A 14,917-nucleotide genomic window follows, 5' to 3' on the forward strand; every position below is an offset into this window, starting at 1 on the left:
CCTGAGGACCGAGCCCTGGGGGACCCCACTGCCGACATCCCTCCAGGTCAAAAATGACCCATCTACCACCACTCTCTGGGTGCGTTCCTCCAGCCAGTTGGCAACCCATTTGACTGTGTAGGTGTCAACACCGCGGTCCCCAAGTTTTTTAATGAGAACTGGGTGAGACAGTGTCAAAGGCCTTCCGAAAGTCCAGGAAGACTCTCCACTGCTACCCCTGCATCTAAGGATTTGGTGACCTGGTTGTAGAAGGCCACCAGGTTGGTCTGACAGGACCTGCCTCTGATGAACCCTTGTTGGTTGCCCCTAAGCATAATCTCCCCTGCTGGCCCCTCATGGATGTGCCAGAATAATTCTCTCAAAAAGCTTGCCCAGGATTGAGGTAAGACTAACTGGCCTTTAGTTTCCCGGGTCCTCCTTCCTCCCTTTTTGAAGATAGGAACCACATTGGCCCTCTTCCAGTCCTCTGGCACCACACCAGAGCACCACGAGTGCTCGTAAAGCCGTGCCAGGGGTCCTGCAACGACCTCAGCTAATTCCCTCAACACTCTAGGGTGGAGATGGTCTGGACCAGCTGATTTAAATGCATCCAGTCCCTCCAGAAGTTCCCTAACTAGTTCCTCACTAACCCTTGGCCTAGGTGTGCCTCCCCTGGGATCTGAGGGGGGCCCACTGGCAGGGCTGATCTGGTCCCTGCTCAGGAAAATGGAGACAAAGAAGTCGTTAAACAAGTTAGCTTTATTGTCTGGTGTGACGACCAAATTTCCTAGCGTGTCTTGCGGGGGCCCCACGTTACGCAGTACCTTCTTTTTGCCCCCTGTATATTTAAAAAAGGACTTCTTGTTGTCTTTGATCCAGGAAGCTAGTCCCAGTTCCTTGGCCTTCCTGACTACCCCCCTGCATCCCCAAGGAACCGCAGTATAATCCTCCCTGGTGATGGCCCCTCGTTTCCATTTGTTTTACTTTTTGTGGCCTGCTGCCCTGATATAGACAATTAAGTCACAGTCTTTTTCACTTGGAAAAGTAATGTAATGACTTTGTGATCCAATACTTTCTGGTAGTATTGCTTTTAAAAAATCAATTTTACACAATTCATGACTAATTTATGAATTCTTGGTTTTGAATGGAGGCTGAAAATGTACTTGGTAGCTGTGTTGATCTGCTGAAAGTGTAGGAATATATAGGATAAAACTGTGTAATGATCTAATCTCTTACCTCCCTTGTCTTGTTAAAGAAACTGACAAAAGTAAATTTCAGTGACAAAATTGAAAATTACTGGGTGTGCTGACTTTTGATTATATATTGCAGTGAATGAAAAAAACAACTTGCATGATGAAAATAAAAAGATATCTGAACAGCTTCAGCAACTGCAAAAGCAGATGGAGTAAGTTTTTGGCTTTTCCTTTCTCTCTGTTTTCTTCCCCTCTCTCCCTAAACATTTTAATTCCTGGAAATATAAGTGGGTGTTTAACTTCCTCACATTTGAATCCTGTCTCTTAATAAATTGTCCAATGATAATCCAGTCATTCAGAATTAACGGACGAAAGGGAACCTCTTCCCAGCTCAATATGCAGCATTTTCTATTATTTTTCACTATTAAATGTATATGCATGGGGAGTAACAGTGACTTAACATTTTTAAATTATCTTGATTTCTATGAATATACATTATAAATTTGTAATCTCCATTATTCACATATACTGCCGGTTACATACAATCAGGTTGTTCTTCCTTCTTAGTATGAGATTTTAGAAAAGAGATTTCTAAAATAAATTCTTAGAGGAGAAATTTCAGGAAAGCATTCATTTTGAAAGAGACTTGGACTAAAAATGGGCAACAGTTGATCTTTAGTTTGCAAGGTGGTAGCAAAAAATATTCCATGTAATACATACTTAATACACCGAGGTGATGTTGCATGTAAGAGAGAAGTAATATTCCTTCAGGTGCAACAGCACCTAAAATACTTGTTTCAAAATTGAGCACCTAAGGGACCAATCCTGTGATGACAAGGACATGGATTCTGTGGCTTGGCAGACTTGGATCTTATACAATAACTCTTCTTTAACTGTTCTGAAACTGCTGTGGAGGAGAGTTCTGATGACAGTCTGCCTGCTGCCGTCTTGGGTAGAGCAAGAAACTGCTTTCCATAATCCATTAATCATGTTCCTCTCACCCTTGCACTTTCAACACATGAAAGCTTTCATGTTTTATTTTTTGGGTCACACATCGCATCTCTGGGTGCCCCTTCTTGACCTGTCTCTGTGTGGTCAGCCCAGTGCACCAATCTACTCTGCCCTCCATACCCATTCATGCTGAAATCGTCGGCAACACAATGATTAAAAAAATTGCATGCAGTGGTTGACAAGTATACCAGTATTTACTCTAGCAGTGTATGCAGAAGAAGAAAATTTCCAATGGAAAGTTGTCAGCTGTTGGCTTTATTAAAGCTCTCAGGCTCTACTATATCTGAGACAGCAGGAGATCAATGATTTCAGGAAGTATTTGCCAGAAACATTTAGCAAACTAAAGGCACTCTAATACATTTGACTTTATAAAAATGACTGCATAATTTTACTAAATTTACAGTATGCTAACACAGACAACCAGCCCTCCAGGCTATGGAGTAGTAATTTGATTCATAGATGTAGGGTCGGAAGGGACCTTGCAGATCTTCTAGTCCAACCCCCTGCCCTGGGCAGGAGAGAAAACTGGGTTCAAATGACCCCAGCTAGGTAATCATCAGGCCTCCTCTTAAAGACCCCCAAGGCAGGAGCCAGCACTACTTCCCTTGGAAATTGGTTCCAGATCCTAGCCGCCCTGACTGTGAAGTAGTGCCTTCTAATGTCTGGTCTGAACCTACTCTTTAACAACTTATGGCCGTTATTCCCTGTTACTCCGGGAGGTGCTTGAGGGAACAAGGTCTCTCCCATTCCCCACTGGTCCCCCCTACTAAGTTTATAGACAGCCACCAGGTCCCCTCTCAGCCATCTCTTGTGAAGGCTGAACAGGTTAAGGTCCTGTAGCCTTTCCTTGTAGGGTCTGCCCTGCTGTCCCTGGATCATGCAAATGGCTCTCCTTTGGACCCTCTCAATGCTGTCCACATCCCTCCTGAAGTGCAGCGCCCAGAACTGGATGCAGTACTCCAGCTGTGGCCTGACCAGTGTCGCACAGAGAGGGAGGATCACATCCTTGGCCCTGTTTGTGATGCATCTGTGGATGCATTACAAGGTGTGGTTAGCTCTACTGACTGTGTCCTCATGTTGGCAGCCCATGTTCATCTTGGAATCGATAATGACTCCAAGATCTCTTTCTGCCACTCTGCTTTCAAGAACAGACTTCCTCAGCCTATATGTGTGCTGCTGGTTCTTACTGCCCAAGTGCAGCACCCTGCACTTGTCAGTATTGAATCCCATCCTATTCTCATTTGCCCACCCCTGTAATCTGTCCAGGCCCAGCTGTATCCTGTTCCACCCTTCTAGCGTGCCCACCTCATCCCAAGTCTTGGTGTTGTCTGCAAATTTAAGCAGGGTGCTTTTCACCCCCTCATCCAAGTCACTAATAAAGAAGTTGAACGGTGCAGGCCCAAGGACTGAGCCCTGGGGGACTCCATGGCTCACATTCCTCCAGGCTGAATATGACCTATCCACCACCAATCTCTGAGTGTAGCCCCTCATCCAATTTGCCATTCATCTGACTGTGTAGGCATCAATGCCATAGTCACCTAGCTTTTTAATAAGAATGGGGTGGGAGACAGTGTCAAAGGCCTTGCTGAAGTCCAGAAAGACTACATCCACTGCAACATCCGTGTCCAATGACTTTGTGACCCGATTGTAGAAGGTAATCGGGTTGGCCTGACAGGACCTGCCCCTAATGAAACCATGCTGTTTGCCCCTGAGCATCATCCCCACTGCTGGCTCTTCACAGATGTGCTCCTTGATAATCTTCTCAAAGAGCTTCCCCAGGATCAAAGTAAGTCTAACGGGCCTACAGTTGCCTGGGTCCTCCCTCCTCCCTTTTTTTGAAGACTGGAACCACATTGGCCCTCTTCCAATCATCTGACACCTGACCAGAGAACCACGAGTGCTCATAAAGCTGTGCCAGGGGCCCCTCAATAACCCCTGCCAATTCCCTCAGCACCCTGGGGTGGAGAGCACCTGCTGATTTGAATACATCCAGCCCCTCCAGAAGTTCTCTAACTCAGTCCTCCCTGACCCTAAGCCTGGCAGTGTTTCTCCTGAGTCTGTCCCAAATCTCACTGGGGGAGTCCTGATCCTGGCACAAAAAAAATGGAGGGAAAGAAATTGTTAAAAAGGATATTTTTTTTTAGATATTTTAAAGGATATTTGTAGCACATCTAGCAGTTTAAGGGAATCCAAGTGGAGTGACTTGGAGCTGTAGGCACTTACATTTTTGTATTGGCCTTAGCACCTGGAATGTGATGATCCATTCATTGGAAAAAGGCTTTATCAAGGGGTGGGTTCACAGTCCTCAAAAGGCTAGCAGATTTTTCAATGGGGTCAGGTAAACTAGGAAGGAACAATGGACACAAGTTATTAGAGAGTAGATTTTAGATTAGACATCCGCAAGAACTGCTTCACAGGGAGGCTAGGAGCTGGAACCAGCTTCCTAGAGAAGTGGTGCTGGCTCCTACCCTGGGGATCTTTAAGAAGAGGCTTGATGACTACCTGGCTGGACTCATTTGAGTCCAGTCTTTTCTCCCCTCCCCCGGCCGGGGGTCTGACTTGAAGATCTATGAGGTCCCTTCCAACCCAACTTCTATGATTCTATGAACTAGATGCTTCATGAAATGCTAAACACATCCCAGGAGAGAATCATAAAGAGTTATTAATAAAGAAGGTAGGGCAAGATGTCTGTCACCTTAGGGCGCCTATACACCTACCGATGCACTATAATTACAACAGAGCAGACTCGATTAATCGAGCGGTGGTAATTTCCATGCTTCAGGAGACTCTAATGCAGGGGTGGGCAAAATGTGGCCTGCCAGGCCATTCTATCCGGCCTGCAGGGCTCAGAGCTGCTCTAATTAAAGCACCCCCACACACGCTCCCAGAGCATGTCTGTAAATGCCTTTAGGGACTACCTAGTTCATTCCAGCAAACAAGCCGAAGTTTCCAAATATACTAGTCTGCCTTGCTAGACCAGCCCATATTAATATTGCTGAGTCTTCCCGCAGTGATCTGGGGACTTTGAGGTATTATGGAGAAAAATACCCTTCCTATTAATAGTCTTTGGCTTAGCAGGGCTGTAACAACAGGCATATATAGCTTTTCAGTATTCCATGTACAAAATTGTCAGTAATCTCCTGTGCCCTGCCAAATTTTATGGCATGGGAGCAGCAGCACCATTTTTGTAGCAATTAAGAATTTCCATTGCAACAGCCTGCAGCACTTAACCAGCACCACACTAGTTAGGCATTGACTGGTAGCAATCAGGGATGATAAGCTTCCAGGTGGTAATGACAAGATATTACTACACACTGAGGGGAAAATTCTCCTTTTGCTGAGCAGGGACAAAATCCATACAGATGTATAGGAGAACAGCCTTTGTCTTTCTGAAGATCTGTCACCACATCTGAATTATTCAAAAGTATGTGAAGTCAAGCAAAGTTAATTTGTATAACTAATGACAAAGCTTGAAGACTGCAGGACTGTTTTTGATCATGTATTTAGAAAAAAAAGAAGTATAAATTGCACATTAGGACTAGCCTGTAGGAGTTCAAAGAAATGAATGTGTTCTCTTTCAAACTCTCTTCAAAGTTAAACAAACCAAGTAAGCCCAACAAGTGATGCTTCTTGTCAATAAAGCTAAGATGTATTTCTGCATTTTTCTGTTGTGCTACCTGTTTATTTTCCAGAAGACCTCACCGCCTAGTGCAAGCTTAACTTTTCTTCAAATTTCTTCTTCTTTTTTGAGCTTTGAACTTGCATCTAAAGACAGGAAAGCAGCTCCAAGTCTGTGCAATCTAAGTTAGTTATCCTTGTCACTGTGTCTTATCTTTTCTCTCATTTTCTTTTCCCATGTGATAGTAAAAGGTATTCTTAGGAAGTACAAGAGGAGTAAACAAGCTGCTTCTTTACATAGCTCTAAAACAAATGTCATAGAATCATAGGGCTGGGAGGGACCCTGAAGGATCATCGGGTCTGGTCCCCTGCATGAGCAGAAAAGACATCTGGGGTCGGGTGACCCCAGCCAGGTGACTGCCCAGTCTTCTCTTGCAGACCTCTTCAAGATGTTTGCACCACCTCTGGGGGGAGCTTGTTCCATAGTCTGGACATCCTAGTTGTGAAGACGTTTCTTCCTAATGTTCAGCCTGAAACTATCTTCCAGGAGTTTGTGGCTGTTGTTTCTAGTTTTCCCCCAGGGCGCCCTGGTGAACAGTTGTTCACTGAGGCCCTCATGTACACCTCTGATATAGCGATAAGCCGCAATCAGGTCCCCTCTCGGCCTTCTTTTCTTTAGGGTGAAGAGTCCGAGATCCCTAAGCCTCTCCTCATATGGCTTGCCATGCAAGTCTCTGATGAAATGGGTGGCCCTCCTCCAGACCCCCTCAAGCTTTGCTGAAGTGCAGTGCCCAGAACTGGATGCAGTACTCCAGATGCAGCTGCACCAATGTTGAGTAAAGCAGGAGAATCTCTTCGTTTCTTTTGTTTTACTGGAGATGCATCGATTGATGCATGCCAGAGTTTTATTGGTGCTAGCGGTTATTGTGTCGCATTGCCGGCTCATATTCATGCTGGGCTCTGTTGTAGTGCTGGTCAGGTTAGCATTGCCCAGCCTGTAGGTGTGGTGGGGGTTCTTCCTTCCCAGATGCAGCACTTTGCATTTCTCTACATTGAACTGCATCTGGTTCTGTTCTGCCCAACATGCCAGCCTATCTAGGCCTGCTTGTATCTGCTGCCTATCTGCGGGTGTGTCCGCGCAACCCCATATCTTGGTGTCGTCTGTGAACTTGGCCAATGGGGTTTTCACCCCCTCATCCAGATCGTTAATGAAGATGTTGAACAGCACTGGCCCAAGTACTGGCCCCTGGGGCACGCCACTACCTACATCTTGCCAGGGCGACACCAGTCTATTGATTTGGAGTCTCTGCATCCTACCCCACAACCAGTTTTGCACCCACTTGACAATCCTGCAGTTGAACCTGATATCTTCCAGTTTTCTCATCGGTACCTCATGGGATACCAGGTCAAAGGCTTTCTGGAAGTCGAGGTATATGATGTCAACCACTTTTCTCTCACCCCGGTGATGAGTCACCTGATCCTAGAAAGAAATGAGGTTGGTTAGACAAGACCTGCCCGTGATGAAGCCATGCTGGCTGTCATTCAGTACCATGCCTTCTGCAAGTTTGTCACATATAGCCTCTTTGATGAATGTTTCTAGGAGTTTCCCTGGAATAGAAGTTAAACTAATTGGCCTGTAGTTTCCCAGGTCCTCATGCTTCCCCTTCTTGAAGATGGGCACGTTTGCCTTCCTCCAGCCCTCTGGAATTTCTCCAGAGTCCCATGATTTTTGAAAGACCTTTGCTAGGGGCTCTGCAATTATTTCGACCAACTCTTGAGTGGAGTTCATCCAGTCCTGCTGATTTTTATACACATCTAATTTCTTTAATTGATCGTACACCAGTTCTAGGGCAATGGTGGGAACGGTGTCAATCCCAGCCTGCTCGTTCTTTGCCCTACCTGGTGTGTTGTTCCCCTTCATCTTGTGAAAGACTGAGGCAAAGTAGTCATTTAGGAGTTCCGTGTTTTCCTGAGTGGTAGTGACCAGGTATCCTGAGGCATTGAGCAGCAGCCCCACACTCCCATTTTACTCCCTACGTAGCTAAAGAAGGACTTCTTGTGGTCCTTGATTCTTATAGCTAGGTTTAGTTCAGTTTCTCCCTTAGCTTGCCTAGTCTGTTTTCTACAATTGCAGGCCTTTAAGTAGTCTTCCTTAGAGGCTGTCCCAAGCTTCCGTTGTTTGTACACCTTGTTCTTTTTCTGTCGGAGGGCTGCAACTTCCCTGCTTAGCCAAGAGGTGTTTTTTTGATCCTTCTGCTACTTTTTCTTCATAAGGGAATGGATTTTCTCTAAGCCTTAAGGACTGTGTCCTTAAGGAACAACCATTCTTCTCTTGCTCCCTTTACCTGTGGTCCTTGGTCTCTCACGGCATTCTCTACTAGTGACCTAAGCTTATTAAAATTAGCATTTTTGAAGACTAAGAATTTGAGCTTGGTATCTGTTTTGTTGGCCTTGTGACGGACCATGAATGCAATGATTTCATGGTCAGAATTGCCTAGGCTACCCTTTATGTTTAAGTTGGTCACCATGTCATCCCCTTTGGCCAGGGCCAGGTCAAGAAGTACGTTGCCTCATTGGCCTGTGTGCCTCCTGAGTCAAAAAAAATGCTCTTTGGTACATCTTTGAAGTAAAGCTGCCTTCTTGTGATCCCTTACACCTCTATACACCATCTTGGGAAAAAGATATATTTTATTTTACATTAGTTTTTACACATTGCATGTGAGTAGACTCAGAGCAGACAAGGGAGGGGCAAGTGGAACTCTTAGTCAGTGGGTATGTCTATATGAGAGTCTACTGCGCAGTTGGTAGTGCACATTTATTTAGTACTTGTATTAGCAAGGACTAAATAAATGTGCAGTAACCAGAGAATTACCACTCAATAGTGCTGGTGAACATCTTTTAGGTTCTGCATAGTACTACTGCATAGTAGCTTAACAATACTGAGTAGTAGCATATTAGCATGGTCTGTGCTGTGATGCAATACTGCACAGTATTTTTCAGCTACTGAAAAATGAGATGGTAGAGATGCTCCCAGTAATCTTCTTTTTTAAAATATATATTCAGATTACTTCTCTGTAGAAGATGGCAAAGCTCAGGATACAGGCTTTCTGAAGGGTTCTCAGAAAATTCATAAAAATTACATGAAGTCCTCTGTACAGTCAAATCCTATGTTAAGGAATTCCTGCCTCCCCCCACCCCAACATCACTATTAAGTAACTTTAAACCTGCCTGGTAACATCTGTTGCATGTTACAGCTTTCAATGGTTTGAGGCACACACAAACTGCAGTAGCAGATCAGACCCAGTGATCCATCTACTGTAATATTTTTTTCATAAAAAATTATAAGTATTCACAGCAGGGGCAAAAAATCATGCAGTAGGTTGTTATGGAATACTCTGACCACAGGAAAATTTTGCTCCTAACCACAATAGTCAGAAGTTGATTTAAGGCGTGAAGAATGAGGGTTTGTATAGTACACAGGCTTGATGGAGCTAGTCTGAATTTCTTAGTAGGTTTGTCTCTTCTAATGCTCTGAAGTCATGATAACTATACTAATTTAGTGTCGTTCTCATTGGCAACCTATTCTGAATCTGTTGATTGTGTCATTTTCTTTAACCAGCTGATTTTTATAACAGGTCTAGCATAAAAGATTTAGCTCTTCATCTTGGTTTTACTTTAGCTTTGAATTCTGTCTTCAGGGGAAGAAAGCAACAAACAACGGATATGGAGGAAGGGGTCATCCCAGATTCACCAGTTCGCTCTTTTTCACTTTCCATGGCTAATCGTATGCGAAGAAAGAAAGAAAACAGGCATGTTCGATACACGGAACGTCCAAATTTGGAACATTCTGAAAACAATAGTGGTAGGAGTTGTGTTCATCTCTTTCTGTAGTGAATGTCTCAAGATTTTTTTTTAAAGGGGAAAGAAAACGAGCAACATTTTAACTTTGTTTTCAAAAGACTTTTAATGTTTTATGTTCTAAATCCATAAAAACAAACTGATTATGGACTGAAACAGTTAACCTTTGTTTTAAGGTGAAAAGTAGTTTAGACTAGTAACCAACAAATTGGTGACACTTTAAAATATTGTTTTCTCTTCAGGACTCTGACACCTCTGAACCTTATTATTTCCAAAACTCATTCCAAATCTTGTCTGGATAATCAACAAACTTGCTCTCATACTCAGTACTTTAATATATTGGCTACTTTAATTTATACTTTTTCAGAGGAAGGGAATTCCATTATAACTGCCAAAATGGTGTATGGGTTTCCATATTTAGGTCTCACTGACATCATGATTGAACTTGTTCAGTTTATGAAATAAACATGTTTTTTATTTTTAGCAACTGTTGGCACTGAAATCTCTGCACGGTGTTCATGGATTTATAGATATTTAAGGCAAGAAGGGACGTCAATTATCCAGTCTGGTCTTTGGCGTAACACAGACAGACCATAGTGTTTCACCCGGAAATTCCTGTATCAGATCCACTTGACCATTAACATCTCTCTAAGAAAAAATATGCAATCTTGGGTTCAAGATTTAAATTTTGCACATTCCAGTGTTTAGTTATCATAATTTAAAGTCAAAGCTGTATTTGTTCTGTCTTACACACCATTGCCAATGAAAAAGATAGGGGAGAACTGTGTCTACCTAAAGTTAACACTTGTGCAGAACAGATATTACTACTTGTCAGGATCTGTCCAAAGGCCTCAATTTATCATTTAGACATCTAGTTCCCTGAATTAGTTTTTTGGAATAACACACAGTGTAAGGTACTTCAAACAGCATTTTATCCTGTGTTTGCATGCTTGTAGCACCACCTGGTGTACAGCAAAAAAAATTCCATCAGATCCAGTTATTTCAAAGGTATAATAAACGGACTATCAAAATCTAGGAATTGCCTAGAACATTTTTCTGTGTTTTATAGGTATACCCTTTACGTTAGAGCTATAAAACTGCAGCCATTTTGATTCATTGAAATTTGATCTAAGATACCATATACATAGAAAATGTAATTTTTTATCATTAATGCAATGTTTTAGCACCAATAAAATTTACTGCATATAAGGTAATGATCTGTATGCTAATCTGAATATTGTATTCTAAACACCTCTAGTATGTTAATTTATTTCTTGTGAAATAAGAATATATCCTGCAAATGAAATGTCTGAACCATGCAATTAGATGCAAATATAAGCTTTTACTACACTTTTCTTTCTACTAGTAAAAAATGAAGTGTTAATCACAAAGTATACTTACTACTGTTACAAGCTTATGCTGTAAGACTGAAAATGATTGATTATTATTTTGCCCCATAAAAGGCCATATTTGCCATTCATTCTGCAAGTTTAAATTTTAACTGCCCTAATAGTTAAAGTAACAGCCCTTTTCTTTCAGCCAACATCCAGCAATATCTGTATCTAATATTAATTAAGAAGGCAGGTCATGTTTAATTATAGGAATTTTTTTAATCTCTTCATCTAGAGTTTGGAAAAGTACCATTATCATCTACTCAAATATATAACCATCGTGGAGAAGAAATACAAATATTAGCAGCAGACACCTATGATCAAGAATTGTCTCCCATAGCAAGTAAATGCACAACTGGATTTAATCCTATTTATTTCATAATAAGGAAAAGAAACACTGGAAGTTATGGGTAACCAGTAACTCAAATTCAATTTTTAGTCTTCAATTTAACTAAGGAACCAGGAAAAGAAGTGATCTTTAATCACAGAATTACTGTTGAAATACTTGCTAAATAGGTGGGCAAAATGTTCCAGTTTTGGGTCAAGTGAGGGAGCCAGAAACATCTAGTTTCAGTTGTCCTGCATCTGTTTTCTCATATACAAAATAGGAGTTCTGTCTTGTGTTGTGTGAATTACATTTTAGGTCTAAAATTGTTATGAATATTGAGATGCTTTAGTGCAGATTCTTTTTATTGTAGTTACTCACTACAAAATCAGTATGAGAATTTTTTAACTAAAAGTTTGGGGGCCAGTTCTATTACATGCATTAAGCATGTAGCATGTAAACTTAGGTGCCCAAATGTGATTCTGCTCCTCCCTGCTCAGGTCCTTGAAAAATATTTAAATGTAAAAGTTATGCAAGTGGGTCCCCCTTCTCCTTACTGCTTCTTGTGACCCAGTCTGAAAGGTAAGATGCTGGTATGTTACAAGTGGATGTATCAATGGATTTTCACGGGTATAGGTTGTAGCCATGTTGGTCTAAGGACATAGGCAGACAAGGTTCTTTGGGTGAAGCTGATATGGATTTGAAGAGGCTGGTATTGCACTTGCATGCCTAAGTTCACTTTAGATCTCAAGGTGGAATTGAATCTGGCCCAAATGTTTCAGTTTGGCTCCTGCAGGGTTTTTTTTGCACATTCATAAGGTGATATATCATTATTTTTTCCTCTCTACTTCCAATTCTTTAAAAACCTGGCATCGTATTTTTTACATAATCTCCAGAAAATTTCTGGTTTTTTGGAGAGGAAAGCGGGGAGCACTTAGCTGTGTATATCACTAGAAGACAGTACTTTTTCAAAAAGTATTCCTGCAAGACTGGGATTTTTTTGTTTGTTTGTTTTCTAACCAGATGGCTCATTTAACCCATGGGTAGACCTATATATAGAAAAGCTATCCTGAAATGCCGATTTACTTTTTCAATAAATGTTTATTCTTCACTGTTCATTTCCTTTATTCTACACAAAGAAAATTTTGGGGGAGAATGCAGAAATCAAAGAGAACTACTTAATGGCCTCTGCACTCCTTTGTCTTGTTCACTGTTTTCATATTCCCAGGTTGTCACAAAGTTCAATACTCTACTTACAAAGTATGGTCATTTTGGATAGTTAAAGGTATTAATTAATTTACCACTGTAGTTTGATTGGATTTTTATTACTCTTATATTGTACACTTTATAACTGGATACATCTGACATTTAAGCTTCTAGTAAGACTTAACATTTTTAATTTGTAGAAAAACTCAAATGTCCTTAATTCAATTTATCCAACAAATTGCCTCCAAAATAATGAAAACACTGTCTTTCATTTTAGAAAAGTAGAAATGATGTTACCTCTGTATCTGAAGAGCACTTACTGATATACAAAATTATACTTTTTAAAATGTGAGCTTTTTCACAAGGTGAAAATCATCTTTTAATGAGCTGAGTGTGAACTACCGATTAAATTTTGAGGATATAACTTCTATGACTGAATTAAATGTACAACCTTAAGGACAAACTGAAAAATAATTTTGCATTAATCTCTACTTTTCTAAGACTATTAAAACATCATTTTAACTCAGTTGCCCCAGTTGCTGATGAGCTATGTTTACATAGGTGTACTATATTAGAAAAGTTAGTTATCTTAAACTTTTTTTAAAAACCTATCATTTACGTTCTGGTGCATCTGACACACAGTATGTACTTTTACCACTAGTCTGTCTACCTACCTACCACCATTGTGACATTCATGGTTTAAATGCAAAACCTAAAATTGCAACTTCTGTTCTGATTTTTGGAAGTTGCATACGAGTAAAAGTGATATCTGTATAATAATGTAGCTTCCCATAGAGAAGGAATCCCTAATTTGATCTTGCCCCATACTTCTTAGTCTACTGTTATCACTTTTAAGGTTTTCAGTTTCTTTGCCGAATTTGTTTACTTCTGACTACATATAAAGTCTTTGTTTAAGAGTAGAATAAATATTGTCATGCAAGTATAATTTATTAATTGGGCATCTGTTTCTGTCCATGCAGATAAACAAGGGATAGCAAATTATCCTGTTGCAAAACCATCTTTTAACTTGGCTGCAGTTGTGGCAGAAACAATTGGACTCACTGTTCAAGAAGAATCTGTAAGTAATGTTCTCAAATTTTCACAAAAATGAATCCTGTAAGGCAACTGTTTGGAGCACTTGACAGGCTGTATAGACTTGGCAGAGAAGTATTAAGCTCTAGCTATCCAAAAAGAAAAAGTAATTTTATCTTCCCCTTAAGTATTTTCACTTGAAGATTCTGTATCCTGAATATTCAAAACCTTTTAAATACCATTTTACCTTCACTTTCTCTTTATGGAAATAGCCTAGCATGGAAGACAAATAGGCTGCCCAGTCGCTTCAGGTAGTTTTCTAAATGCATTATTTCTCTCTCATGCTCACCTTTTCCAGTTTGAGCAAGAAAACATGCTAGATTACTAACATTTTAACATGTGTCCAGTGTAGTGAAGAGAAAAAAATGTTTTTAAGTCAAGTTTCTAGTTCCTATTACGGTTGAGGCTGTTTGAGACCTAAGCTCTTGTAACTTGGAGTAGCCTCTGGAATGGTCCCTTAAGTACTATCCCAAGTACAGTACTCTTTGGCCCATCAAAGAGCCCTTCATATGTCTCAGAAAGCTGGGAGCTTTTGCCACAGATTTGGCTTCATGCCACACAAAGTCCCCAGATACAATGGTCAGCCAGATTTCTGCTCCTCTTGTACCAATAGAGCTGTGTTAAGGAAACGGACCTGGAGATCTGATTCAATTAAATAACCTTAATAGTAAATACACATCTCGTCGTAGCTTAAAAATAGAGGAACAAGTGAAGTTTCCTGCTTTAATCATTAAAATTAAATGAGAGATTAATGAAGAATATTAACTATATTAGAGCACTAGGTGTCACGGGGCGGGGTGCAGGGACGGCCATGATCCCTCTAGCACCCCCCTACCGTGCCAAGTAGGCAATCCAGCACCCTCTTATCTCTCCCGCCACGTCTTTGATGATATCTGGTTCTATATGGGAGGCTGCCTTTGATCCCCTAGTACACGGTGTTATGCTGGAACTATTCCCCATTCCATATGGGGTGACTCGGTGCACCCCAGCCTTAAGGGCTATGCATGCCTCCAATCTCCCCTTAAGCACGCCCCAAGCCTCACAGCTGTACCGGACGTTCTCGTGTCATATGCTCGCCCCTACCTGGGGTCTCTCGATACGCGCGCTCCCTCTCTGGGGTTTCTCCGTACGTGCGCCCAATATACTCGCCCCTCCTGGGCTTCTGTCCACCCTCTCGCCCTTTCCGGGCCTCTAGTCGCGCGCTCGACTGTCGAGCTCCTATTGGTCAGGCCCCTATCTGCACG

General features: G+C 41.5%; 1 protein-coding gene across 1 annotated transcript in view; it reads left to right on the top strand.

Annotated features, from left to right (window-relative positions):
• The window catches only part of RBBP8 (RB binding protein 8, endonuclease), a 67,470-nt gene that overhangs the window by 26,811 nt on the left and 25,742 nt on the right, over positions 1 to 14,917 (top strand). The window contains exons 6-9 of the mRNA XM_019546942.1: positions 1,309 to 1,384; positions 9,500 to 9,663; positions 11,286 to 11,393; positions 13,562 to 13,659. Coding sequence (XP_019402487.1) covers positions 1,309 to 1,384; positions 9,500 to 9,663; positions 11,286 to 11,393; positions 13,562 to 13,659 — 446 coding nt within the window. The remainder of the gene's footprint in view (positions 1 to 1,308; positions 1,385 to 9,499; positions 9,664 to 11,285; positions 11,394 to 13,561; positions 13,660 to 14,917) is intronic.

This window comes from Crocodylus porosus, unplaced genomic scaffold (genome assembly GCF_001723895.1).
Source record: "Crocodylus porosus isolate Cpor-Errol unplaced genomic scaffold, CroPor_comp1, whole genome shotgun sequence".
Taxonomy (NCBI): domain Eukaryota; kingdom Metazoa; phylum Chordata; order Crocodylia; family Crocodylidae; genus Crocodylus; species Crocodylus porosus.